Genomic DNA, 26112 nt, shown 5'->3' on the forward strand with positions numbered 1-26112 from the left:
CGTGTGGTGCTAAGTTGCTTATCAAATTTAGTGCAAAACAAAAGAAAAATAAAAAGATCAAAGAATGGCTCTCCAGTGCCCTGAAGGGTTAAATCTAATCTTCACTGGGTTTACTATATATATATATAATCTCTTTCGAAGAATATTGACCTGAACTCAACATCCTCAATACCATTTTCAAGTCAAGTCAGTTTGTGTGAAAAAAAAAAATTCATAACATGGAAGGGAAAGTTTTCACAGAAGAGCAGGAAACATTGGTGGCCAAGTCATGGGGTGTGATGAAGAAGAATTCTGCTGAATTGGGTCTTAAATTCTTCCTAAAGTAAGTCAGTCTTGCAGTTTTTTTTTTCCATTTACATTTAATTATTTTAAATATTGTTGAATCCTATATGTATGAAACAATTGCAGGATATTTGAAATTGCACCATCAGCTCAGAAGCTGTTCTCTTTCTTGAAGGACTCTGATATTCCTCTGGAGAAGAACCCAAAGCTCAAGCCCCATGCTATTTCTGTCTTTGTTATGGTAATTATAAGCCACCCATGTCCACCTCATTCAAATATTCCCAATAAAGTATTTCCTTTTGGAATGATATGTTGCTAACCGTTAGATTTTGATCCAACGGTTGGTAGGTAGTTAACCATGAATTTTCATGACAATCTTGCAAAATGCAAGGGTAGGTTTAGTACTGCTTCTGCTTGTAGAAAAACTTGAAAATATTTATGATTCATAAAACTGCTTTCTAAACATAAATCATTTTTAAGTGCTTTTTAAAAAGAACTTCAATATTTAGTAAAAATATTTTTATAGTAGAAGCACTTCTAAGAGCAGTCCCAAATTAGTCCTACACTGATGACAACTTTCAATCATATGTTCTTCAATTTGTGTGGCAGACCTGTGAATCCGCCGTTCAACTTCGGAAATCAGGCAAAGTCACAGTGAGAGAATCAACCTTGAAAAGATTAGGTGGAGTGCATTTCAAGTCTGGAGTGGTCGATGAACATTATGAGGTATGCATATATAACTTTTTGTTCGGAAAAAATTGTCATGAAAATTCCAATTATAATTTGAAAATGCAAATAAATTACTAGTAAGTAACTAATTGGGCCGACGCCTCGTTGAACAATTTTCAGGTCACTAAATTCGCATTGTTGGAAACCATAAAGGAAGCAGTGCCAGAAATGTGGTCACCAGAGATGAAGAATGCATGGGGAGAAGCTTATGATCAGTTGGTTGCTGCTATAAAAGCAGAAATGAAGCCCTCCCCTTGAATTAAACACTTCTTCAACACAAGCTCAGCTCTTGCTTCATTTGAAACTTTACATGGAAATAATGCACAGAAAGTTTGCATCAGGGCATGTGCCTCTGTTAATTTTGTTTGATTGTTTGTTATTTTCTTAACCTTTTCTTTTAAATGAACTTTTGTGAGTTTGATCTTTAAAATAAGATTTCACTGGGTTGTAAGCTCATATTTATATTCCCTATAAAAAACATTATTTGTAATTAATATCAGACCAATATAATTTTTTTTTTTTTCTGGATGAACTAAGGAACATTTACAGTTAGCCCAACCCAACAATATTCAGAGTATGACTATGACCCAAGCAATTTTTAACTTTATCTGTGATGGGCTAACTTGAGCTAGATTGGGCTCAAGATCATTTGAATCCGGGCTTTCTCAACCCACTAATTTGACTGCAGAAGGTTGGACCAAAATCTTTATAAATCTAAGAATAAACTTTGCTGCTTGCCCAACACTAGCAAAATTCAATTTAACCACCCCAATAGGTTTGTTACTTATCATATTTTGACAACATCCTAAAGCAAATTTTGACTACATCCAATGGGTTAGTGACTTTAGAACAAGTTCTTTAAACTTTGGGCCACGCCATTGAGGATATGGATGACTAAATCATCATCAGTGATGGGAGCATCAATGAAAGCGAGTTCATCGAAAAGGACAATGCTTGGCTCCTCAATACAAGATGTGGCCTTCTTAAAAAATGACACATGTTTCTTTTTTTTCTTTTTTTTGTTTCATTGACTCTCCCTCTGTCTCTTCTCAGCCACTCTCCTCTCCTCCCCCAGCTCTCTCTTCTCTCATCTCCCCATCTCTGTCTCTTCCCATATTTCTTTCTTTTTTTCACTGACTCTCCCTCTCTCTTCTCACCCACTCTCCTCTCCTCCCCCAACTCTCTATTCTCTCATCTCCCCATCTCTGTCTCTTCCCCTGCAATGCTTTAGAAGAAATTTTTAGCCCCTTTCTCTTCCTATCGCTGCTCCTCCATCATCACCCAAACACTATGTATTGATTTCTCTCCTTTTTAATTTTTCATTTTTAATTTTATTGAGTTATTTATTGGGGAGTTTTGGAAATTTTGGGAATGATGGAAGAAAGAGATGGAGAGAAGAGAGAAGAGAGAGCATGGGAGGAGAGGAGAGGCGAGTGGGTGAGAAGAGAGAGAAAGAGAGTCTATGAAAGAAAAAAAACATGTGTCATTTTGCAAGAGGCCAGATGTTGTATTGAGGAGGAATGGCTCATGATATATTAGGAGCCAAGCATTGTCCCATCGAAAATAACTTATCACATATGCTTCACATCTATATAAATTGTAAACTCAATTTGAATCAAAACTGTTGATGCTCAAAAATGGACGGTCAAGATTGAGCTCAAATTAGAGATGTGAGTTGTGTGAAGGCTAGGGCCTTTAGCAAATGTGTGAAGGCTTGAGCCTTCATTCACCTTAATAAATGGGCTATGTTCACAAAGAAGTATATTCTCACCATAGTAATATGTGTTTACATTGTACAAGGGGTAGGATCCAAAGATAAAGGGAAGGAGAGAGAGAGAGAGAGCAAGGACCCCTTCTAAGTGGGGAGTGGTCTCCTTTTATAGGTGAGAGGGAGTCTTCACTTCTCTTTACCACAAAAAGATATATAGTTACTTGCAATGGCGGAATCAAGAATTTTTTCAAGGGTAGGCTAAAAAAACAAGAAAGCATCACTTGGATAATTGCGTCAAAAGACTAGAGTTTGGTCCATTTGATGGTTCTTGAAACAGGGACTCCAAAGTCAATCCAATGGTTAGAAAAGGAGTATACTTGATTAATTCATTCTATAGTAAGAGCCTTATCTATGTTTAGGTGAGGCCTTATCTCCTAACCATTGGATCAGGCTAACCAATTTAATCCAACGGCTAACAGTTGGTCACTTGGATGGGACGACTAATATATTTCAATTAAATTGGACAAATGTCTCCGCCAGTGTTTGGTGAACTTATAAATATTTTGACTAATTGGACAATAATCCTGTTGGCGAGTAGAATATATCCTATTCTATTTGGGTTTTATTTATTTTTCCTTTTGTATAGATATTATGTAATTAGGATTCCACTTATTTCCTAATTAAACCCTACTAGGGTTTGTAACCTGTATTATAAATACCTCCTTTCGGAGAATGAAATATATCTAAAAATATTCTACCCATATTGTTTGACTTGGTATCAGAGCCGACTTTCTGGTGACCTGTGTGTGTTGTGCCCACCCGTGTTCTACTGTGTGCCCTAATTTCTTTTAGGGTTCTTGTGTCTGTGCCTTTGCCGTGTTTCGCTGTGTGCTCTGTCGTGTTTGTGCCTCTACTGTGTTCGTGCATCTGCCTCTACTGTGTTTGTGCCTCTGTTGTCTTCGTGCATCTGCCATATTTGTGTCTGTGCTATGATCTGTTGTATACCCTGCGTGATTTGTTGAGTTTCTGCTACAATCATGGGTGATAATTCCATTGTTGGTGCTGCTGCTGCTTCTGCAAATTTGCGTGTTTCTGACTCTATTCCAGGTACTGGCTCTAATACTTGGATAATTGACATTGGTGCTTCTGATCATATGACTTATAATGCTAAATTTTTTGATGAGTTGTCTAGTAACACCCGTGACCTATATATAACTAGTGCTAATGGTTTGCCCTCTCCAATTACTGGCGAGGGCACCATTTCTCTCACCCCAACTTTGTCCTTGTCTCGTGCGTTATTAGTTCCCAATATCCATTGTAACTTGTTATCTGTTGGTCGCTTACTTGATACACTTAATGCTTCTGCTACTTTCTATCCTACCCATTGCTCTTTTCAGGATCTCAAGACTCACGAGGTGATTGGGCATGGTAAACGGATAGGGGGGTTATATTATTTGACATTACCTTCTGCACCAGTTCGTGATCGTGTCGTTAATACTGTTCAACGTTGCAGTGTCAAAGACAAACAGCAAATTTGGTTATGGCATCGTCGCTTGGGACACCCGTCATTTGGCTACCTTAAGCGTCTGTTTCCATCTTTATTTCGCTCCTGTGATGAGTCTAGCTTCAAATGTGAGACTTGTGTAATGGCCAAGAGTCACCGTACTGTTTTTCCCTTAAGTAATAATAAAGCTGCCTTGCCTTTTGAGTTAGTCCATTCTGATGTATGGGGTCCTGCTCGTGTGACTTCAAATGGTTTCCGTTGGTTTGTTACGTTTATTGATGACTGCACTCGCTTAACATGGGTGTATTTGATGAAGAATAAACATGATGTTGCCTCTATTCTCCCTGATTTTTGGGCCATGGTGTCTACTCAGTTTCATGCTCGTGTTAAAGTTTTTCGGACCGATAATGGCGGTGAATATGTGAATCATACATTGAATCAGTTCTTTCGTGATCACGGTATCATTCACCAAACTACCACTCCATTCACTCCTCAACAGAATGGCGTGTCTGAAAGGAAGAATCGTCAGTTACTTGAAGTTGCCCGCTCTCTTATGTTGGATATGTCTATTTCTCATCATCTTTGGAGACATGGTGTCTTGGTCGCGGCCTACTTGATTAACCGTACTCCTAGTCGGGTTCTTGATTTCAAGACTCCACTTGATGTGTTGTGTGCTCTTACTCCTCCGGTTTCGGTCTCTAAGTTACCTCCGAAGGTGTTTGGGTGTGTTGCGTATGTTCATGTCTACTCCCATCAACGGAGTAAACTTGATCATTGTGCTCTCCGCTGCGTCTTCATTGGTTATTCTACTACTCAGAAGGGTTATAAGTGTTATCACCCACCTACTCAGAAGGTACATGTCACTTTGGATGATACTTTTCATGAAGAAGTACCCTACTATGTCTCTCCCTCCTCTTCAATTCAGGGGGAGAGGGGGAGTGAATTGAAGAGTTTCGGAGTGGAAAATATGGAAGTTTTTGGATCTGAAGAAGGAATTTCTGGCGAACAGGAAGCAACCAGTCGCAGGAAAGACGCGACCAGTCGCCAACGACTCTGTGATGAAAACGACCGGTCGCACATAGGAAGCGACCGGTCGCTCTCGTCGACGAGCGACAACAGTATCGATACGAGTGACCCGACCGGTCGCGAGGAAAGCCACGACCGGTCGCCAGACGAAATTGTTGGTGTTTTCGAGCCTCTCTCAGAAGGACATAACAGTGATATTGGCAACTCTCGTACAGATGAAGAGCCTCTCTCAGAAGGACATAACAGTGATATTGGCGACTCTCGTACAGATGAAATTGATAATAGACCCCCCTCTGCCCTGCCATTGCCTCAATCAAGTTGTGATAATGAGGTACTTTCTAGTGATGTGCCTACCTATTCTTTGCCCCCACGTACTACCCGTGGGAAACCTAAAGTGCAATATTCTCTTGATATACATGCCAAGTCTAAATATCCCATTAACCATTATATGTCAACTCATCGTTTATCTAAGTCATATGCATCATATTTGTGTCAATTATCTAGTGTATGTGTGCCAACTAAGTTGCAGAATGCTCTTTCTGATCAAAATTGGGTAGATGTAATGCATGTTGAGATGGAAGCCTTGAACAAGAATACTACTTGGGAGTTAGTTCCTTTACCAAAAGGAAAAAAGGCAGTTGGGTGCAGATGGGTGTTTACTTTGAAGCACAAGGCTAATGGTTCCATTGACCGTTACAAGGCAAGATTGGTAGCAAAAGGGTATACTCAGACATATGGAGTGGATTACACAGAGACTTTTGCTCCAGTAGCTAAGCTCAACACTGTACGCGTACTCTTATCCTTAGCTGCTAACCGTGACTGGCCGCTGCTACAATTTGATATCAAAAATGCATTCCTCCATGGTGACCTCAAGGAAGAAATATATATGGATCCTCCGTCGGGTATCCCTGTGACTTCTAAGGAAGGTGTGGTGTGCAAGCTACGGAAATCCTTGTATGGATTAAAGCAGTCTCCAAGAGCGTGGTTTGGAAGATTTGCTGCATCCATGAAGAAGTTTGGGTATGTGCAAAGTAACTCTGATCATACTTTGTTTTTGAAGCGTCATAAAGGTAAATTGACGGCTTTAATTATTTATGTTGATGATATGATTGTGACTGGAGATGATCATGTGGAGATACAGAGTCTTCAGAAGTATCTGGCTTCTGAGTTCGAGATGAAATCATTGGGTGATTTAAAGTATTTTCTTGGGATTGAAGTTGCCAGATCTAGACATGGTATTTTTCTATCCCAAAGAAAGTATGTTTTGGATTTACTTGCAGAAACTGGAATGTTAGATTGTAAACCAATTGATACCCCTAGTGAGCAGAATCATAAGTTGGGGATATATCCCGATCAAGTTCCGACTGATAAAGAACGTTATCAACGACTTGTGGGAAAATTGATTTATTTAGCTCATACCCGTTCGGACATTGCGTATGCTGTAAATATAGTGAGTCAGTTTATGCACTCTCCTAGTGTGGATCATATGGGGGCTGTGACTCGTATTTTAAGGTATCTGAAAGTAACTCCTGGCAAGGGGTTAATTTTCTCCAAGTATGGCCATACGAATGTAGAAGGGTATACAGATGCTGATTGGGCAGGTTCAGCCACAGATAGGCGTTCGACATCTGGGATTTTATGTTTGTGGGTGGCAATCTTGTTACGTGGAGGAGCAAGAAACAAAAGGTGGTGTCTAGATCTAGTGCTGAGGCCGAGTATCGGGGAATGGCCCATGGTGTATCTGAGTTACTATGGTTGAGGAGATTGTTGAAAGACCTTGGTTTTGGGCCTAATAAACCCATGGATTTATATTGTGATAATACGGCTGCGATTGCAATTGCTCATAATCCTGTACAATATGACCGTACAAAACATGTGGAGGTTGATCGAAATTTCATTAAAGAAAAGTTGGATGCGGAGATTGTGTCCTTCCCCTTCATCCGTTCAGAGTATCAGTTAGCTGATGTTCTTACGAAAGCTGTTTCTACAAGTATCTTTCTCAACTCGCTTGACAAGTTGGGCATGCGTGACGTCTTTGCTCCAACTTGAGGGGGAGTGTTGGCGAGTAGAATATATCATATTCTATTTGGGTTTTATTTATTTTTCCTTTTGTATAGATATTATGTAATTAGGATTCCACTTATTTCCTAATTAAACCCTACTAGGGTTTGTAACCTGTATTATAAATACCTCATTTCGGAGAATGAAATATATCTAAAAAGGAAAATGCTAGGCTTACCACATTTTTCATACCACATTCATACCACCTCTCTAATAGAGGTGGGCCCCATTGTATTGGTGGGCTCCACCTCTATTAGAGAGGTGGTATGAATGTGGTATGAAAAATGTGGTAAGCCTAGCATTACCCATCTAAAAATATTCTACCCATATTGTTTGACTAATCCATCATATTGTATTTTACAAGTTTCATCTAGAAATGCGACACTCATGATTTAAATCAAATGCGCAATATAACAATATAGTTGTTATCTAGAGAAAGGGGTCTTTCATAACTTAGTAATAGCAAGGAGCTACATATAGCAATGTCAAAGTATAAAAAGCACAAGAGAAGTGCAAAGATAAGAAGTCGCTTTCTACATTTTGTTTTGTTACAAAATATAATAATCTCTTGTAATATTCTTGGGCTTTATAGACTCTTTTTTCCCATCATTCTCTAAAAACAACGGCTAAAAGTCCAAAGATACATGCCTAGCTATCTACTATGTGCCAATATGCACTTCTATTGGCTGCAAATTAAAATTAGAGCTCAATTCTTTGGTTGCCTCGCCCCACCTTGGAGCTAATGCCAACCATGTCAACGCCAGTCGGTGACCTCTTTGATGAAACAAGATGTGCTGCCTTTGAATGGATGGCTAGGGCTGCGCTGGCCTTGATGGCCAGAGAACACAAGTCTTGGAGAGACAATGGCGACTTCGACTGAGAAAGTGGCATGAGGAAGTAGATATGACCCAGCTGGAGCTCTTCATCTTTAGGAACTTGAGGAGCACATGAGCCTACGTACATGGACTCTGAGGTGCAGAGGAAGCAGTTGGGGTTTTGGGAGAGGATGTGGCTTGATACAACTGGGCGCCTAAGCTCTTGTAGCCCCCCATCCAAGTGAACGATCTTGGTTGTGGATGGCCTTATGAGCTTTGCACCCTCACTTATGAATTGAGAAGATGCACAAATGTTACCCATGAGAGAGAGAGAGAGAGAGAGAGCGATTGTTCTGTTTGTGTTGGGAACTAAATATGGGGAAGAGGGTTGGGCTTATTTTTCTAGAGAGAGATTGAAAAGCATGGAATTTAAAGGAAATTAAGGACAGTGTGGTGGGTGCATGGAAGAGAGGGTTGTTAATTATAGAGGGAGATAGAAGCATAGATGTGGAGCCATGGTTGACCCAACATCAATGCTATAATTAGTTAAACCGCGTAGGGGGTGGGGGAAGAGAGTGGGATGTGTTTGAAAATATATAGGGTTCAGCCTGACATTATTACTTTATGCTTTATATTATCTCATCGAGTCAAGTACAAGTCTCTTCTAGATAAATTATCATGAATAAAAAAAATAGTACTAATTAAATTTCAATACGTGCAATTACTCGTAAGTTACATGTATTAAGTCATTAACTTTGTGTTTTGTATCTGTAATGTATGTTTGAATTTAGAACATTTGAATTTACAACTCGTCTTATACTACAAATAATTTTTCTCTATATGCCATAAGGAAAATGCTAGACTTACCACATTTTTCATACAATATTGTATACCACCTCTCTAATAGAGGTGGGCCCCATTATATTGGTGGGCTCCACCTTTATTAGAGACGTGGTATATAATATGGTATGAAAAATATGGTAAGTCTAGCATTACCCTGTGCTTAATCTATAATGAAACAATACTAGTCTTCTAGAACCACCAAATCCGACAGAAAAATCTTCTAGAATAGTCATCACTATTGTGCACCACTAGTTTGTATGACTAGCTAGTAATACTAGGTCGCTAGCTGGAGGAAGGCTAATTACCAGATCTGTCAATGTCTAACTCAACCTTAAGCCTTTCGACAAACTCAACCTTAAGCCTTTTGGCTTCCCTTGATGGCAGCAATTGTCGTTGATGTTGATATTCTATGTTTGATAACAGGATCAACCAGAAATATTCTGATGTTTAACAGGTTAATTAAACCCGAGAGCTCCAATTGCTTCCATAACCATAATCATATTAAGGAGATGAAAAGCGGATGTGACAGGGCAATCAAAATCATATCTAGAAAGATCGGGGTATCTAAAAATATTTATAAAGTTGCAAAAATGCTGTATATACATGTTATGTTACAATACTGAGACTGTTAACATGAAAAAAGAAATTATCCTCAACATAAAAAGAGTATTTGCAGGCTATTATATTACAACGAATTTAGGGAATTGTATAATGAAAAACATGAGTGTTGTTTAGGGTACAAGAAAATTTACTTGTTTTTTTAAAAAGCCAGGTTGGCATCTACAAGGATTCAGATTAGGATAAAGCATATGCCCATATTTCATTAATTAATTTGTATAAACATATAATTAATTGGATTGAAATTCATATTATTGTGCGGTTCGTAATCGTTGACACGGTATTTTTGCGTCGCCGTTGGTAGACCACAGAACGTAGGTATACGGCTTATTTTCCCAGGAAGAGTCAAGGTCAAACGTCCCAGGAAGAGTCAAGGTCAAACGGAGACTACAACAAATAATAGTCTTTGTTTGGCCTTCTCGATTGTGTGCGCGTTTTTTAATTTTCAAATGATTATTTCACGTTCTTTTTACTTTTGGAACCCAAAAGATGTAGAATCATTTGGGAGCTTTAGGCTAATGTCCTTTTCTCCTTTGGCTGCTTCTCTTCTCACATTCTTCTGCAACTCATCGATCGATGTGCCATTTATTCGTAATTATTTTTTTTTTTTTTTTTGTGGATGAAATTCGTAATTATTTTCATTGCAACCACAACTAGAAATTCTAGAGCTACCAAAAGCGTGTCTCAAACCACCCAACTTGCCAAAGCTAGCCTTTGGATTCATCTTCAAATTATTATTTTTTTGTTTTGGTTTCATCTTGACTAATATTAATAATTAAAAAGGAGCGATAACATATTAAACTCACATAGATGTTAGGACTCGAACCCATAATCTTTCCTTGAGGAACAATTGCTCCAAACCACTATACTAGTTGTCCTTTTGCAATTCAAAACACATATATATCTCTTCATAAAATGTAGTTCTTCAAATATTTCAATGAAGTGTACTTGTAAGTTAAGTGGTGTGAGAATCTCTCATACGATAAATTAGAAAAAATATCCATGATTGACATGTCTCTCTTACTTTTATCAACACAGTATTTAGTTGTCAATTTATATATATGATCGAATGACTAAGATAGGTAATAATTACCCCTCTTATTTAATGACCTTATTAGAGAACAAATTATTGTTTTTTCAATGTTTTTTCAACTCTCTCACGTCGATGGGTCATGGTATTACAATATGAGTCCCATGCATATCATATGTCCCACCTTTTGAGTCACAGATTTACAGGTTAATTAGCGAGCAGCTATTGGACCAGTGGAAGATGTTTGGGAAAAGCTTTCAAATAGGATTATTTAGTGTAGGATTGTTGTCAAATAGGGTTATATTAGTGTAGCAAATCATAGTATCGATCAAATATTAATACTTTATTTATGTCATATTAAGATTATATAATAGAATATTATCAACACTGTATCGAGTAATATACTTATTTGAGAACAATGCTACAATAAAAAACTCTATTTGACACATTTTCCCAACATGTTTCACATTTCAAATCCTCCAATCCTAAAATAAAATAAAATAAAAACATCAAATAGTACTAGAGCCTATTGTCTCAATTTTTGGGAACTCCTTTTAGCTATGTTTTTCGGAGAACTGATGATGTGGCTCATAGATTAATTCGTTTTACTTTAATTCTTGATAATGCATCCTCTTGATTTCAAGACCCGTGTGATATCATAGAGCATGCAGTGATTGCTTTGTAATCTTATTCTTTATCAATTAAATACAGCTTTTTTCTCTTCAAAACTTCGATTGCATGTTGTAAACTTGTAATGTTTTTCTCATTAGATATTTTGATTTGGGGGCATTACACAGATCCAACAAATTTTGAAGTTTCTATTTTAAGTTTCTTAGCTGCCTTCAGCACTTCTATTACGCCATGAGTACTTTACGCTTTGGAAATCTATCCTAGAACGTTACTGTCAATGCCAGCCATTACAACAAGAACAAAAACTTAATCCCTTGAAAACAAAAATGTGATCAATCAACCCAAAAAAAGGTGATCAAATTCTGATTAAAATTTCATTTGATTCAATCAAAATCAAATCCTCTATGTCCATATGAAAACGAACATAACCAAGGAACTGATTAATATATAAAGTAAATTTCCAATATATAACACAATCATATCATGCACCCTCCATATCCTCATCCTCTAAAATCACACTCAACCTTGTCACAAAGCCACCACCTCCTCCATTACCACCACCATGACTGTGCCGCACGCGGCCTCTCCCTCTCCTTTTCCTCACAACTTCTCGACGTCCAGCGACGCTCGGGCTGCCACCATAACTGCCCATGGCCACCATCCGGCTAGGCTCTTCCTTCTTCTTAATAGTAAACACAACTTGATTGACCCTTTTACGTCTACCCACAAAACATCGCTTCCTCCGTCTCATATTTCCAAGCGCCAAGCTTGCCCTAACAGCCAAAGCAGCCATCTGCTCGGCTCGAAGCGGCCTGCTCAGCCAGCTCAACGGCAACACAAAATAAAGCTGACCGAGCTGAAGCTCTTCGTCCCCATTCACGGCCCTAACAAAGCCTCCAAAATCCATGTCGTCGGAGTCGCATATGAAGCACGTGGGACTCTTTTGAAGCACGTGCGAGACCTTAACTGGGTTTGAGAATTCTTGAAGCTGCCCGTCCTGGAGAATCACCTTGGCTGTGACAACAGACACAGAGGCTGAGTCGCTTGAGCTGCAAATGCCCATTAGTTAATGGTTTCATTTTGGCTGAGGACTTTGGAGGGGTTAATTAAGGGAAGATTTACGCGTTTATTTTTGTTGATTTAATCGGATAATTAATGTGATGGAACATGTATTTTAATGTATTTTTGTTAACTTTAGTTTCAACTTGGAATCGGTCGCCGTTTTCTTGTTTGGATTTGGCATTTTGGTGTAATTTAATTGTGAGCATAATTAAAACATGATTCAATTGGTTCAGAGAAGTGACATAATTAAGAAAATTGATGAGTGATATGAATTATTTGTAGCACACTAGAAGTGTCTATTAATTGGGATTTTAGCTAAAACTGCAAGACATGCAATACCAGGAGAAATTATAGAATACTACGATAGTATGGTCATGTGGTGTATTTTATATATATGTGTTATAATATGGGTGGACGACCGAGTTTATTTTTCCCCATTTTAGGGAATAACATCAATAAATATCCATTTATATTATAATATGTGTACAAGATGTATCACGTGCCAGTACTATCATACATACTTTTATATATGTGTCAAACTATGATTTACACGGATTCCCTCTTTACAATGAAGGAGGAAAGCAGTGTCCTTAAAAAGAAATGAAATTGTTGGATGCCAAAAATTAGATCGTCTAAAGGTATTCCGTCATATAATAAGTTGATCCTCATTTCACTCTGTGGGCCTAATTCGTGGGCGTTCTTTTTTGGGGTAAATACCACGAGGTGTCCCCACATCCGAACGATAGAATTAATCCCCGCTCGGAGTTCGATTCCTAGCAAAGCAAGTATGTGTTAGTATTTTACATATAAAAAATAATTCTTTCCGCGTTGCAAAGAGAGCACTGCCATTCGAACGCCAATTCGACTTTTGTTTTTTAATGAGAAAAATTAAGGGCAACATTGTTAAAGGGATCTTTCAGTTTACGATAAGATCCGAATCATTTAGTTTGCAACTTTCTCTTAATAGGGATCCTTTGTGGTAAAAGTTTAAAAGATATTAGGTATACAATTGTCATTTCATAAATACAGAAATGAATTTTAATATAAAAATGAACATATGAACATCAAATTAATGGCTAAAAAATTTCAAATTTGACTAACTTTTAATTAAATGACATTGGACTGTTCAAAAATAGACAATTCTGCCATAATACTATTTGGGGGTGGTGGGTGTGCCCAAACCGTGTAAATGTAAATGTGAGAGTGAGGCTTGACATATTGTCCAAGGAATAAGCCCAAGGACATAATGTTTCTTTCAAAAGCTTGGGTATCAAGAGGGCCACAATGTGACTTTCTTGAATTATTAAAAATAAAAATAAAAAAAAACATCTGGAAGGTGCTTCCTCTCTCCCTCAAACATTATTCAGAAAGCACTATTAAAAAAAAATCTATTAAATATTGTCGGAAGCGTTTTTAGTTTTGGTTTTTTGAAACAGTTTTTAACAACTCTAAAAATAGTTCCAAATAGACCCTTAATTATGCAAGAGTTTGGAGGAGGTCATAAGTTCAAATCTCATTGAAGAAAGTCTTTATTGTATCAAAAAATAAATAAAATAAAACTAACTTAGTTGTATGTTGAAAATATTTGTGTAACTTCCTAATTTATTCTGACTCATCAAATCGAGATCATGTTTTTTCTTTTAACAAGACGAATTTTTTAAAATTACTCTAATTTACGCGGGGAGAAAAATTCGAATTCGGAAGCAAATGGGCGACCATACTACCCTCATCTTCAATTAGAGATCACAATTTATCATTGGTTAATCAAGTTCCGTATGTACAAAAGGAACCTTTATCCCTACATTTTTATTTTTTACAAACATAAAGTTGCAAGCAAAGTGTAGTACAATTTATTAACAATATTACAGGATCATGGAGTACCTTTTATCCAACATCTTCTGAACCCACATACCCCACTCATCAGGCTCGAGACATTAACGACCCAATCACCCCAGCAATCAGAGTCGTTGGATCACCCAGCACAGCTGATATCACAAATTGCACAGCCAATCCAGCCATCTCACAGCACTTCTTCACTTTACCTCTGCTCTTATGATGGTGAGTTTGGAGCGTATTTTTAAGGCTAGGAATTCTAGTCATCTCCAATCTCCTAGTGCTACTTTTATTCACATGTGACCCCAAAAACTCATGCCAAGTTTCCACAAGCATTTCCTTAACACATGCCACATGCAAATTATACTTCTTACATTTTGACCTATAACTCCAACTGCGCCCTTTACGCCCACACCTATGACAAGAGCTGCTCACTTTCCGATACAGATAGAGCTTGACCTCCCCGTCGTCGAGCACCATGGGGAGCTTCGCGCAACACGGGTGAAGGTCGAACCCACAGGATGTGCAGTGGTATGTGAATCCGGTAATATCTTTCTCACATGCATTGCAAAAGCGAGGGTTGTTCCCCGGTGGCCTCGAGAGGAACTGGAAAGAGCACTTGGTGTAGAACGGGTGGAAGATGGAAGGGGAAGGCATGGCACAATGCATGTGGAGATCGAAATCGCACATGGCGCACTTGTAGCGCGAGCCTATGCCTACCTCCTTGCATCCGTCACACTTGAATGGGATTTCTGTGTACTCAAACTTGAGCTTGTGTTGGGGGTGGCTGAAGTGGGATATCTCATTGTATTTCATGGCTTTTGGATAGCTATAAGCTGAAATTTGTTGTGACTTGTAGTAAATAACGTTACGGGAAATATATAAAGGGCGAGGGTGTTCAATTGTGATTGTGTGTAAATTAATACTTATGTTAGCTTGTAATTGAAGCAATTGGAGGGAATTATGCTTTGGGATGGTGGGAGTTTTTGAGTGTGCATGAGAATCACCGAGTAAGGACAGACATTAGGGACAGTTTGAGGTCTTGTCAAATGAGAATATATACGAATTTTTCACTTTATATCATATCTTTTTGTCCTCTCCTCTAGTAAATTACGTATACAAAATTTCAAAGGAAAGTGCCTAAAAGTGAAAAGTGGAAAATGAAAGGAAAAAATATATATATATTATTCAATTAATTATTGTCTTTTATATATTATCTGATAATTAGTGGCTCTGAATTCCTTACATTTATAGAAGCATGCAAATTATAGAATACTACAATGGTACGACCACATGCAATAAATTTCATACGAACATTTTTATACTTGATTGTTATTGAAATTTTGGATCTTAATTTGAAAATTTTGCTGAGAATGATTCTTAAAGTCGGATTTTAAATTCCCAAAAGACCAAATTAGTTTAATTTTCAATGGTTTTGGAATTTACAACTATTTTTAGCTCGGATATGTGTTAAGAATATTTTAGGTACGTTGGAAAGGATTAAGGAAAGATTAAGAATCAAGGACTTCTCATCAACTTGAGAATTTCATAAAATATAACGAATTTGGCATCTAAAAAGCAGTTCGTGATTACCATATCTATATTCAGGTGATGATGATATCCTAAGCCAAAACTTTTTATAAATTTTTTTTTCTTCTTTCAATTTAGCTAAAATTATATTCAAAGCACAACCATTATATATTCAAAACGTACCCTAATAAACCTTTATTCCAGAAAGTTCTTTCGTATCAACAAAATCATCAAATCCTTACCAACGGATATAACTTATAGAAGTCTAGATCGATCCCACACATCAAGAAAGATAATAAGGAATTAAATAATTAGTGACTCTGCATTAAAAAAAATTATTATAATTAAGAGTACTTGGTATATTTTTCTTCCAAGAAAGATTGCATGACGTGGGGGAACCAATTCCCTCTTTTAGATATCTTTACTTTTAACCTCACAAGTCTCAATTGCTTGTATTTGAGAATTGCTTGGCATGCATGTTATCCATTTGTATCTTCAACTACCAACCTGTACCTAGGGCAAGCAAGGTGACCCCATCATTCTCCATAAAGAACTGATTCTCAATCAATCCATCAAATAAAATTAAAAAGGAATTTTTATTAGGGTATATTTTGCAAGACATCATCAATTATATATTGACAATTGCATGCACCAAATGAGTTCAATGACCAAAGAGCCCATGAATTTCATGGTGCCAAAGTGTGATTGGTTGGTGTGGGTGGGTTGACTGCACTCATCCAGTCATGGTGCTGAAAATTGACTGACATGATCAAGAATTGGAATCAAATAACTCTGGTTAACCAATAATTTGATGGTATAGTATAGTTAGCTTTTTCTTCTTCTTTTCTTATTGCACTTTTGTTTTTATTTATTTTGGTAGGATTGAAACATCTGGAATATTCCATATATATAAGTGCGGCTGCAGTAGTCTATGTCGTAATATATATCCAGTGGCTTCAAGTGTTGTACTTGCAAGGGAACAATGAATATGAATTTGATTCTTTCTTGTGTTCTTCTCACCTTTAACGTCCATGTCTTGATATATCCATCTTCAACATGCTTACTTATCAGAAATGGGTATTGAAATTATTTTAATTCTTGCTTCTGGTGTCTTTACTGACACATGGATATTTGAATTATTTTGATTTTTGACTTCTCGTGCATTTACTAACACATAAGAAATCAAAGCATCATTTGATCTCTGTGTTAAAATTCGTAATTCAATTCCCTCAAGACCATGAATAAAATCAACTAGGAAGAGTAGTTGATTCAATTCCTTAATTCTCCTATTCCTATGTTACCCGATTTATGACTTCCTCCATTCCTATTAAGTAAACATGTAAATGATGGACACAAAATTTGTTCATTTTTTTTACATATGTTTTCCAATCTGAAATTTCTCTTCTTCAACAAAACCCACCTGGAAGCCCATGCAATTGTTCAATGGGCCTCCTTGTGCAATATCTATGATGGGCCTTTGACACTGCCCACATATTTCTTCTACTTCTTCTTCTCCACTCTCTGTCCTCTCTGGTTGTTATGGCTTTTCAAATCCTCAAACGCAATCTTTTCCCAGCAACAAAACCCAGGCCCCTCTCCGTCTTCCACTTCTCCTCCTCCCGACCGTCCGATCAAACTCCATCTCAGACCAACCCCCTAATCTCAGACGTCGTCTCCATCCTAACCAACCTCCGCTCCAAGACTCGCTGGAGCTACCTCCGCTCCCTCTACCCCAACGGCTTCGACTCAAATGACTTTTCCCAGATTGCCCTCCACATAAAAAACAATCCCCGTCTTGCCCTCCGCTTCTTCCTCTGGACCCAGCACAAGTCCCTCTGCAACCACAACCTCCAATCCCACTCCACCATCATCCACATCCTCGCTCGGGGCCGCTTGAGGTCCCAAGCTTACGACCTTATTCGAACCGCCATTCGGGTCTCTGAGTCTGAGAGTATTGGTAGCCATGAATCTGAGCCTTTGAAAGTGTTTGAGAGTCTCGTGAAGACCTACAGGCAATGTGACTCGGCACCCTTTGTGTTTGATTTGCTGATCAAAGCTTGTTTGGAGTCAAAGAAAATCGACCCGGCAATACAGATAGTGAGAATGTTGTTATCTCGCGGGATTAGCCCGGGATTGAGCACCTGCAATGCTTTGATTCGGCTTCTTTCGCAGCGTCGAGGTGCGTATGCTGGTTATGAGATTTATAGGGAGATTTTTGGATTGGATTGTGAAGTTTTAGAGCATAACGTGAAAAGGGTTGCTAGGATTAGCCCCAATGTGGAAACTTTCAATGCATTGATGTTGGGTTTTTATCAGGATGGTCTGGTGGAGAAGGTGAAGCAGATTTGGGACCAAATGGCGGATTTGAATTGCTGTCCTAATGGTTATAGTTGTAGTATTTTGATGGCAGCTTATTGTGAGCAAGAGAAAATGAATGAAGCAGAGGAGGTGTGGGAAGAAATGAGAGCTAAGGGCCTGGAACCTGATGTTGTTGCTTACAACACTATGATTGGTGGGTTTTGCAGAGTTGGAGAGATTGAAATGGCTGAAGAGTTTTCCAAAGAAATGGGGTTGAATGGAATAGAGAGTACCGATGCCACTTACGAGCATCTTATTACTGGGTACTGTAAAATGGGAAACCTTGATGCAGCAATGCTCTTGTATAAGGATATGCTTAGGAAAGATTTTAGGCCTGAGGGTTCAACAATGGATGCGTTGATTCAAGGGCTGTGCGATGAAAGTCTGGTTTTAGAAGCTTTCGAGGTTATGAGAGGTGCAGTGGTACATTTTGGTTTTTGTCCAACAGAGAAGAGTTATGAGTTTCTGATAAGAGGGTTGTGTGAGGAGGGGAAGTTGGATGAAGCACTTAAGCTTCAGGCTGAGATGGTGGGAAAAGGGTTTAAACCCAATTCTGAGATCTATAGTGCATTTATCAGTGGCTATATGAAACAAGGAAACAAGGAAGTAGCAGAAATGTTAAGGAATGAAATGTTGGATGCTCGGAATGGAAATTAGATTATTTTTGTTTGCCATTGTCCCTTCTGATATCTGAGTTGCTGCACCTTTTAACATCGTGGTTCAGAACTTCATTGAAACTTGAAGTTTGTTCTTTGGAACTTGGGCAGACGACCTGAGAGTGGCATCTTAGATTTATGTTTCATATGTAGTTAAGTTAGGTGGTTTGTCCAATGTCCAAGTGCAAGCAAATCACTTTTTATACAGGCACAGTTCAAAACATATAGAAAGTACACTGCCGAAGTTGTACCCAGCAAGATGGATGTGGAGTGAGACAAACAAGGGGAGGTTGCAGTGAATCTGTGTTCGGACGATGGACCAACAGCAGAAGATTTCAATGAAGGACAAGATTGCCGAGAGGCAATGAATCTCGCCTTGAAGAGTTTCCACAGATTCTCTCCCTTCAAGAGCACGGGTCACAACTTTAATACTTTATGCTATGTGTGGGAGGCACCCTGCCTCTTGTCAAGAACCTAAGGATGGCCACATTTATTCCAAAAAATGTGCTTTCTCCCAGATGTCTTGTAGTTTGCTAGAATGATAATGGGAAGTTTTGACAGTGAAACCAAGATCCTAATGAATCCTCCAAACGATCTTATAAGAGAAAGAGTTGCTAAAGTTATATCTAGTTGAGCAAGATCCTAAGGATTGCCATAGATACCGCAGTGTAGCTGTAGAACTTAACACCCAAAGACATGAAGAGAAGATCCTAAGACATGAACTCAACACCCAAAGACATGAAGGATTGCCATAGATACAGCAAAACTTAAAGGTAGCGGAAAAGCAAAGGCAGGTCAGTTGGATTGGATCCCTATAGCGCTACCTCTGTTGCTCATACGCAGATGCAGATCGGTTCAATTGTGGGTGTGTGGAGTTTGGTTCAGTTAGCAATATCAACTAAACTTGAGCTCCTTTGTATACTTGTAATCTATGATTTGAAGCAATATAAACCTTTTTTTCGTGCCAGAACAGAAGCATATAACATGTACTGGGCACACGCGATGAAGTAAAGCACTATTGAATTGTAAACTATCAATCTGTATGGCATGTATTCAGCTTTTAAGAAGCTTTATACAATGACCACCTCTCATTATCAGGGTGTATGTTGATCTTAACACTTGTAAGCTTGGAAATATCATAAATCCATTAGTTATTTTATGTTTCCAAGTTGTCAGAAATGTTCAAGGCTTTACTCTTGCAGTGAAAATGATTGATCATCGAAGGGCGGAACTTACACCAAGGAATAAAACTTCATTCATGATTTACAATTGCTGATGTACAAGCCTATGATTTTGAATTATATTGAATACCTTCATATGTATCACAAATTTCTGCAGAAGTCGAAGACGAGCTTATATTCATATGAGAATCACAAGGACGGAAGTAACCAAAGATTGAACAGAGATGAAGCCAAAGACAGAAACCATGACATGAAAGCCATAGCAGCAGATATTTTATACCTGCTGCAAAACTTTGGAGGGCCATACGGACCGTTCGCATGGAGCAGGACGTCCACGACGCTCGCTGTTGAGCATGCTGCAGCTAGAGTGAGAATTGATAATACCTGTTGAGAAAAATGTTGAATCTATCACACATAGTTGTTGGCATGAGTGAGTGTACCTCTATCAGAATTGTGCTTATTGCTTACCCAATCTCCAACAACAATGATCAGCAGAATTCCGGGCTGTCGAAGAGGACATTTAACAAGAACAGAGTAGCCATCCACCATAGCCAATGTGAAACTCCATGGTATAACCAGACCCATGATTGTTACCAGGTAGCTGCAATATAAAAATGGACGAAGATTAAATGTTGTGCACTGAATTATTCAAGATTGAGAGAAAACACAGGATTATAAGAGGGCAACTTTATTCATTGATTTACTGGGTTTCTATTTTTCTGGATTGTAAAACATTTGCCCATCAGACAAATTTAATATTCACCAAACAAAATTATTTGTATATGGACACAGAGCTGCTTGATATCATATCAGTGATTCCAAATTCCAATGAATGCATTTCCCTACAGAGTTGGCTAAAGTGTAACCAAAGATTGATCAAATTCAGAATCAGGATCAGGAAAAATAAGGGATCTTAAAATTGAGTGAGAAGGTAACTTCCATCTTACATTTATCATTCATGAAACAAAATCAATCAATCAAATAATGCAACTATTTTTGGTTCCACCAGTTCCAACCAAATTCTGAATCTAAAAGTCCAAAGAGGAGAGACCCTAAAACAAGTAAACATGAAACAATTAAAAGCTTACCAGAAAGCAGTGTAGCTGTAGAACTCAACCCCAAGAGACATGAAGAGAAGGGAAGCAGAGGAAAAGATGGCCTGACCCAATCTCAAAGAGAAGCTGGCACTGGTCCCTACAGAGCCAGGTACCTCATCCATGGCCTTGTCGCATGTCTACCTTGTGAAGGTTCATCTTAGCCCTTCAATTCTCAACCATTCTAACCACAAACTTGTTATCAAGAACAATTCTCAACTATATGATCCGTGACAGATCAAACCCAACAATTTCTCTAGGCCCCCTTCTCTTTTCTCTATGTGAATATCTAAATTCTCGAAAAAGGAGAAAAAAAAACCCAAAGCTTTAGAAAATGTTGGCCTTGACCTCCATTGGGGGCACACAGTAGTGTATAGTATATGGGCAAATTTTCAGGTGGAGAGTTTGGACTTGTAAAAAGCTTGTTATTGAATGGTTATTGAATAATTATGATGTTGCTTTAATTATGTTGGACTTTGACACTTGGCCTCACTTTTTCTCTGCTGGCATTGCTTAGTCGGTTGGAGAGACAGTAGGGGCTACAATTGAAGAGTCAGCTGTAAGCTGCTTTTTACTCTGGAGGTTCACGAGGTGGAGAGGAGAAGCTGATTCTAATATGCGTTTGTATAAAAGGTTTTGGTTCGAATTCTAGCATCCGTGTAATGTGTGGGAATTTAGTATATTATCGTCCATCTTAATAGGAAAGATTTTTATAAAAAAAATGCATTTGTAAGCCGGACGAATTTACTATTACGTATGAAGAGTATAAATTAATTACAATTAATTGAATTGTTTTCCCATTAAATAGATATTCATACTCAAGATATACACTATGAGGTTTTGAAACAGTTTAGTGATGCTTGAATGTGGTGTTGAAAAAGCCATCAAAATTCTTTGTTTCCTAAATGCTGTTCATGATATATCAAAAGTCTTCTAAAACTTTTGTCAAGAAAACCGGCTGCCTCAAATAGCAGTGTTAGAATCAACCGTAGACACGTGTATAGATGATTGTGAGTCATTAGTGAGTTTTTCAATAAATTAAAGACTTATAATCACAATCACGTACACGATTGATGTTAGCATAATTTTTTTATGAAATACGCAAAAATTAAAGACTAAAGAAGGTGTAGGAAAAAGAAAAGGAATATAGGAGGATGGATGTGGAAAGAAACAACGTTTACCTACTACGTGGGATTCACATTCACCATATAATGTATTTTTCACTAAAGTCCCACTCAATATGCTGCTTCATTAATATGTTTCGTTTTTTTGTTGATCTTTTTGGCAAAAGAAGTGGGGGCAACGTGACGGTGGGGCTTTTGGGTCGGATTTCTCTAGGGCAAAGCTCTCTACAGATTAGACATGACACAATCGAAAATGTTGGTCAATATGCAAAATAATACATTAAATGACCAGAAGAGCAAGGTGAACCATTGCTTTAGGAGGGGTTATGGATTTACCACGTGCCATAACCACAGTTGGCCCGAAGTTAGTGGGGATTTCAAGTGGTGAAACTTTGGCAATTTCCCACCATGGTTTGGGAGGTGAATTTCTTGCATTGTGGCTTGTGGGAATGATGTTCAAAGATGCAAAGTTATTTATTCTCTGATTTTGATGCTAATGTTGCATCATATTTGGCACAATTTGTAGTTAACTTGTAACGTGAATATTTTATGTGGTTAGATAGTGATGGAAATCGACATGGTTAGTTGCCTAAAATCAGAATAAGAAAATAAAAGCTTTGACATTTAGTCTTTTTTTCTCTTTCCGAAGAAGCACCTATTAAGCTATGAACTAGGGTAGGGATGGAGGAACCACATCTCTTTGGTATTGCAACTGGAACCCAACTTCCATTACACTGAAATGGCATCCTAGAATCATTCAAACATCTGGCCTGCCAAGAATTGCTCATGTCAGCTCCATAATTGTGCATGGTCACTAGAATTGGTTCTTGCTTTTGATGATTTATAGTACTTTTTGTTAGCTGGCCTTCTGGCTTGTTTGGCCTCTGCCTTCATAAAAATCATTCATATACCCAAAAAAATATTAATAATACCAGATTTTGGGCTTAACCCTTCTTTCTGCTTTGCTGTTCCTATCAATGGGCCTTTTCAGCCCCTTTTTCTGGATAATAATTCATAAATCCCCCCGGAAAAAAAAAACACACACACAAACACACACACAGATGATGAGCAGATTTGAACTTCAAGTGTGATGCATACACATAAATTATAATGGTAGGGTATGTCACCCTTGCATTAAAATCGAGTGTCTTATGGTACCAATACTAAGACAAAAGTGCATTTAATGAGACGCTATTGCCTACCAAACCATAATGAAATCATTAAAATGAACAGAAGTTATCTCTTATCCAATAATTATGAAAAGCTATAGCATCATAACACCCTAATGCAAGGTCATACATTTTTCCAAGAATGTCAAAAATAAACTAAATAGAAGCTCTAAATAACTCTTCCTCATCTGAAGTGAACTCCTCTGCTCCCAGAGCCTTGCTGCACAATCAAAGAAAAGATGAGGGATCAATTGCAGATATTGATTATTATTAGAAGGTTGAAGATCCAAATCATATCAGTTACTTTGTCATCCAGGAAACCACAAGATTCAAATGGTATCATCGTTAAACCATGAATAAACAGAAAGCTAGTGAGATATTGCTTTTAAGTAGAGACTCACACAACCACCACTCTTAACTCAAACATAACCTTACATTTATACATTTATGGAGAACTAGTCTAGAGACAGGCATCACCAGAATGGCATTCAATCTTCAGCCATAAAATGCAACTTCCAACATCGAGAAAAAGTAGAGAGACAGAAGTCAAAGTGGATCAAGAGATGCTAGAATCTAAGATATACAGCTATTGTCTATGTAAGTGATTCAAAATATTCATGTCGCAAAAAAATCTAAAGCAATGAAAACTGCCTAATTCATTACCATCAAATCATTATATAATCACATATTGTCCTCCCAACAAAACTCAAATTCTAAAATCCTCGGGTTACCTACATAGTTACACTTCAATCCTTTCCATTGGAATCTGTATATAATCTTTTAGTGTCAATGCAAGCTGCGAAATTTGGCTTAAATATTAACGTATAGCCAAAAAAACAAAGCAAAGCAAAGACAAATAAAAAAACTCACAAAAGCTGAGTAATAGAAAGCCATAAACCGATATGGATAAAAAAGGATTCATGAGTTTCTTTGTTTAAGATACAGTTCACACATAGGGGCAAACCATTCAGCAAGTCTCAACTTTACTATGTTGTCAGTCATGCAATGCAATGCATGTGTCAACTTGCTACTTACAGAAGAACACCATTTTTAAACAATATTGATCCAAAGTAATTTTTCTTGTTTATACAACCCGCTCTTCGCCTAGGGGGCATTGTTGACGACATTGATCACTAACTTCACTATGCCATAAATCTCTCTCCTAATAGAGTTTCTTTATAACTAGATCAGCACATGCCACTTATAGCATGGTATGGTAGCGATCAGTGGCGTCAAAATTAAAACAAACAAAAAAGAGAAGATTATATTGTTTGTTCTCAAAGCCAACTACAAATACATCAATTACGTAAAGCAATCACTCATCATTCTTGATTTTCTTCCTCTTCGGTTTCAAACATAATACCAATGAATACAATCACTTATACACAAACCAGATCACACCAAAAAAAACAATATAATCTGTCGACCCAAATTCCCCACAAAAAAAGATACTACTTCTAAATTAAAACAACCTTGTTATGAGTTCTGAATCTCACACCAAAATTCAGTTCATAAATTTCTAAAAATTAGCTACAAGTTGCATATATTAAAAACCCACCAACAAAATCAATTAGCAAAACCCAGAAAATAAGAGCAAGATGGTATCCAAAACTACCTCATATAATGAGAAGGGTATCAAAATTCAAGCTTGAGCTCATCCTTTTCACCGCAGAGGAAGTGAAGAACGTAGGGGGCGGCCCGGATCGCAACGACCCAAGCCCCAAACATGGCCACATGGCTTCGCAGCTGCTTCAGAGCCTCTGCCTTGTCTGGCTTCTTCATGAACATTCCCGGAAACATTTTGATTTCTCTGAAGCTCTTTCTCTTCCTACAAAATTTATGCGAAACAGAGCCTGACGTTGAGAAACCTAAAACCCTAGTTGTGTTGCTCTTGCTCTGCGATTTTGTATCCTGGGGTTTGTCGGCTTCAAATCAAAAGGATGAATATAGCGTGCAGCACACGTGCGGCTAGGGGTTCTTTAACTTCGCACGTGTGTGATATCTTTGATAGGAAACCAAGTTTTAGCTTGTAGAAAACGAATACACAAAATTTACAAAAATCGATTTTTAATAACTTTTTTTTAAAAGGGAAATTTGCATAAATATCACTTGAACTTTTAGACATGTGCGAGATTACCACATAAACTTTTTTCATTATTAACCACCTAAACTTTAAAGTGTGGCAATTTGCAATCTATACGTAGGTGGCGATGAAGATGAAAACATATCTTGATTCTGATTGTATGTTTATTTACATGTACCAACCATTGGAATTCACTCGAAAACCCTTAGGCCCCGTTTGGTTCACGGAATAGATTTGAGAGGAAATCACTTCCCATGTCATTTCCTAAGGGATGGGAAATAAAAGATTCATTTCCCACGTTTGGTGACGCCGGGAAAGTAACCGGGAGATTTCACTTTATTTCCTTTCCCATTTTTGTTTTGAGTAGGGATGGAAAACAAAGTTTGTATAATTTCTCAATTATACCCATATTAAATCAAATAAAAAGAGAGTGCTTTTAATGATATATTGTAATTCTAAATTGTTAATGGGGATAAAATGGTCATGAAAATGTGCATTGAATGTTGGCTCATTTTTCCAAACTTTCCCATGGAGAGAAAACAAAACCCAAGTTAGGAGGAGGGCTTCACTTTCCCTCTACTTTCTCATGTATCAGGCAACCATTTCCCATATCTGGACTTACCAAACATGAAAAAGCAATTGATTTCTCATCCCTAAGCCTCCTTTCTCATGAACCAAACGGGGCCTTGTGGATGTGGGATTGCAGACAGAGAGTCTTGGGAGGAAGAGGCTGGGGAAGACCTTGATTGCCTTCATTTTTTTTTTCTTTCTTT

General features: G+C 37.9%; 7 protein-coding genes across 7 annotated transcripts; 2 read left to right on the top strand and 5 right to left on the bottom strand.

The window, feature by feature from the left end:
• The first annotated feature begins 125 nt into the window (after positions 1–125).
• HB1 (hemoglobin 1) lies at positions 126–1510 on the top strand. The gene is made up of 4 exons (XM_021957763.2): positions 126–322; positions 409–523; positions 892–1008; positions 1132–1510. Exons 1-4 carry the CDS (start codon positions 219–221, stop codon positions 1267–1269), a joined length of 474 nt encoding a protein of 157 aa, XP_021813455.1. The 5' UTR covers positions 126–218; the 3' UTR covers positions 1270–1510.
• Positions 1511–8012: 6502 nt separating this feature from the next.
• Positions 8013–8450, bottom strand: LOC110756321 (uncharacterized). The gene has a single exon (XM_021957735.1). It carries the CDS (start codon positions 8448–8450, stop codon positions 8013–8015), a length of 438 nt encoding a protein of 145 aa, XP_021813427.1.
• Positions 8451–11597: 3147 nt separating this feature from the next.
• Positions 11598–12679, bottom strand: LOC110756320 (uncharacterized). Its single transcript, XM_021957734.2, has one exon. It carries the CDS (start codon positions 12310–12312, stop codon positions 11731–11733), a length of 582 nt encoding a protein of 193 aa, XP_021813426.2. The 5' UTR covers positions 12313–12679; the 3' UTR covers positions 11598–11730.
• A 125-nt stretch (positions 12680–12804) lies between these two features.
• Positions 12805–15036, bottom strand: LOC110756337 (uncharacterized). The gene is made up of 2 exons (XM_021957754.2): positions 14193–15036; positions 12805–13084 (listed from the first exon to the last, which is right to left on the bottom strand). The coding sequence occupies exon 1, from the start codon at positions 14958–14960 to the stop codon at positions 14232–14234; it is 729 nt and encodes a 242-aa protein (XP_021813446.2). The 5' UTR covers positions 14961–15036; the 3' UTR covers positions 12805–13084; positions 14193–14231.
• Positions 15037–17202: 2166 nt separating this feature from the next.
• On the top strand, positions 17203–19856 carry LOC110756334 (Tetratricopeptide repeat (TPR)-like superfamily protein). The gene has a single exon (XM_021957750.2). The coding sequence runs from the start codon at positions 17214–17216 to the stop codon at positions 18687–18689; it is 1476 nt and encodes a 491-aa protein (XP_021813442.1). The 5' UTR covers positions 17203–17213; the 3' UTR covers positions 18690–19856.
• A 64-nt stretch (positions 19857–19920) lies between these two features.
• Positions 19921–21417, bottom strand: LOC110756335 (CASP-like protein 5C1). Its single transcript, XM_021957751.2, has 3 exons — positions 20958–21417; positions 20338–20470; positions 19921–20253 (listed from the first exon to the last, which is right to left on the bottom strand). The coding sequence occupies exons 1-3, from the start codon at positions 21086–21088 to the stop codon at positions 20059–20061; spliced, it is 459 nt and encodes a 152-aa protein (XP_021813443.1). The 5' UTR covers positions 21089–21417; the 3' UTR covers positions 19921–20058.
• Positions 21418–23188: 1771 nt separating this feature from the next.
• TOM6 (translocase of the outer mitochondrial membrane 6) lies at positions 23189–25184 on the bottom strand. The gene is made up of 2 exons (XM_021957729.2): positions 24872–25184; positions 23189–23476 (listed from the first exon to the last, which is right to left on the bottom strand). Exon 1 carries the CDS (start codon positions 25054–25056, stop codon positions 24892–24894), a length of 165 nt encoding a protein of 54 aa, XP_021813421.1. The 5' UTR covers positions 25057–25184; the 3' UTR covers positions 23189–23476; positions 24872–24891.
• Positions 25185–26112: the final 928 nt, after the last annotated feature.

Source organism: Prunus avium, chromosome 8 (genome assembly GCF_965620075.1).
Source record: "Prunus avium chromosome 8, drPruAviu1.hap1.1, whole genome shotgun sequence".
Classification (NCBI taxonomy): Eukaryota; Viridiplantae; Streptophyta; class Magnoliopsida; order Rosales; family Rosaceae; genus Prunus; species Prunus avium.

Bases quoted from the DNA above. Each gene is read 5' to 3' on its own strand.
- LOC110756321 (XM_021957735.1), bottom strand. From the start codon at position 8,450: ATGGGTAACATTTGTGCATCTTCTCAATTCATAAGTGAGGGTGCAAAG.
- HB1 (XM_021957763.2), top strand. From the start codon at position 219: ATGGAAGGGAAAGTTTTCACAGAAGAGCAGGAAACATTGGTGGCCAAG. The intron at 323-408 runs GTAAGTCAGTCT...AAACAATTGCAG, and splicing joins GGTCTTAAATTCTTCCTAAA to GATATTTGAAATTGCACCAT. The intron at 1,009-1,131 runs GTATGCATATAT...AACAATTTTCAG, and splicing joins TGGTCGATGAACATTATGAG to GTCACTAAATTCGCATTGTT.
- LOC110756334 (XM_021957750.2), top strand. From the start codon at position 17,214: ATGGCTTTTCAAATCCTCAAACGCAATCTTTTCCCAGCAACAAAACCC.
- LOC110756335 (XM_021957751.2), bottom strand. From the start codon at position 21,088: ATGGATGAGGTACCTGGCTCTGTAGGGACCAGTGCCAGCTTCTCTTTG. The intron at 20,471-20,957 runs GTAAGCTTTTAA...TTTATATTGCAG, and splicing joins TACAGCTACACTGCTTTCTG to CTACCTGGTAACAATCATGG. The intron at 20,254-20,337 runs GTAAGCAATAAG...TTTTCTCAACAG, and splicing joins TCATTGTTGTTGGAGATTGG to GTATTATCAATTCTCACTCT.
- LOC110756337 (XM_021957754.2), bottom strand. From the start codon at position 14,960: ATGAAATACAATGAGATATCCCACTTCAGCCACCCCCAACACAAGCTC.
- TOM6 (XM_021957729.2), bottom strand. From the start codon at position 25,056: ATGTTTCCGGGAATGTTCATGAAGAAGCCAGACAAGGCAGAGGCTCTG.
- LOC110756320 (XM_021957734.2), bottom strand. From the start codon at position 12,312: ATGGGCATTTGCAGCTCAAGCGACTCAGCCTCTGTGTCTGTTGTCACA.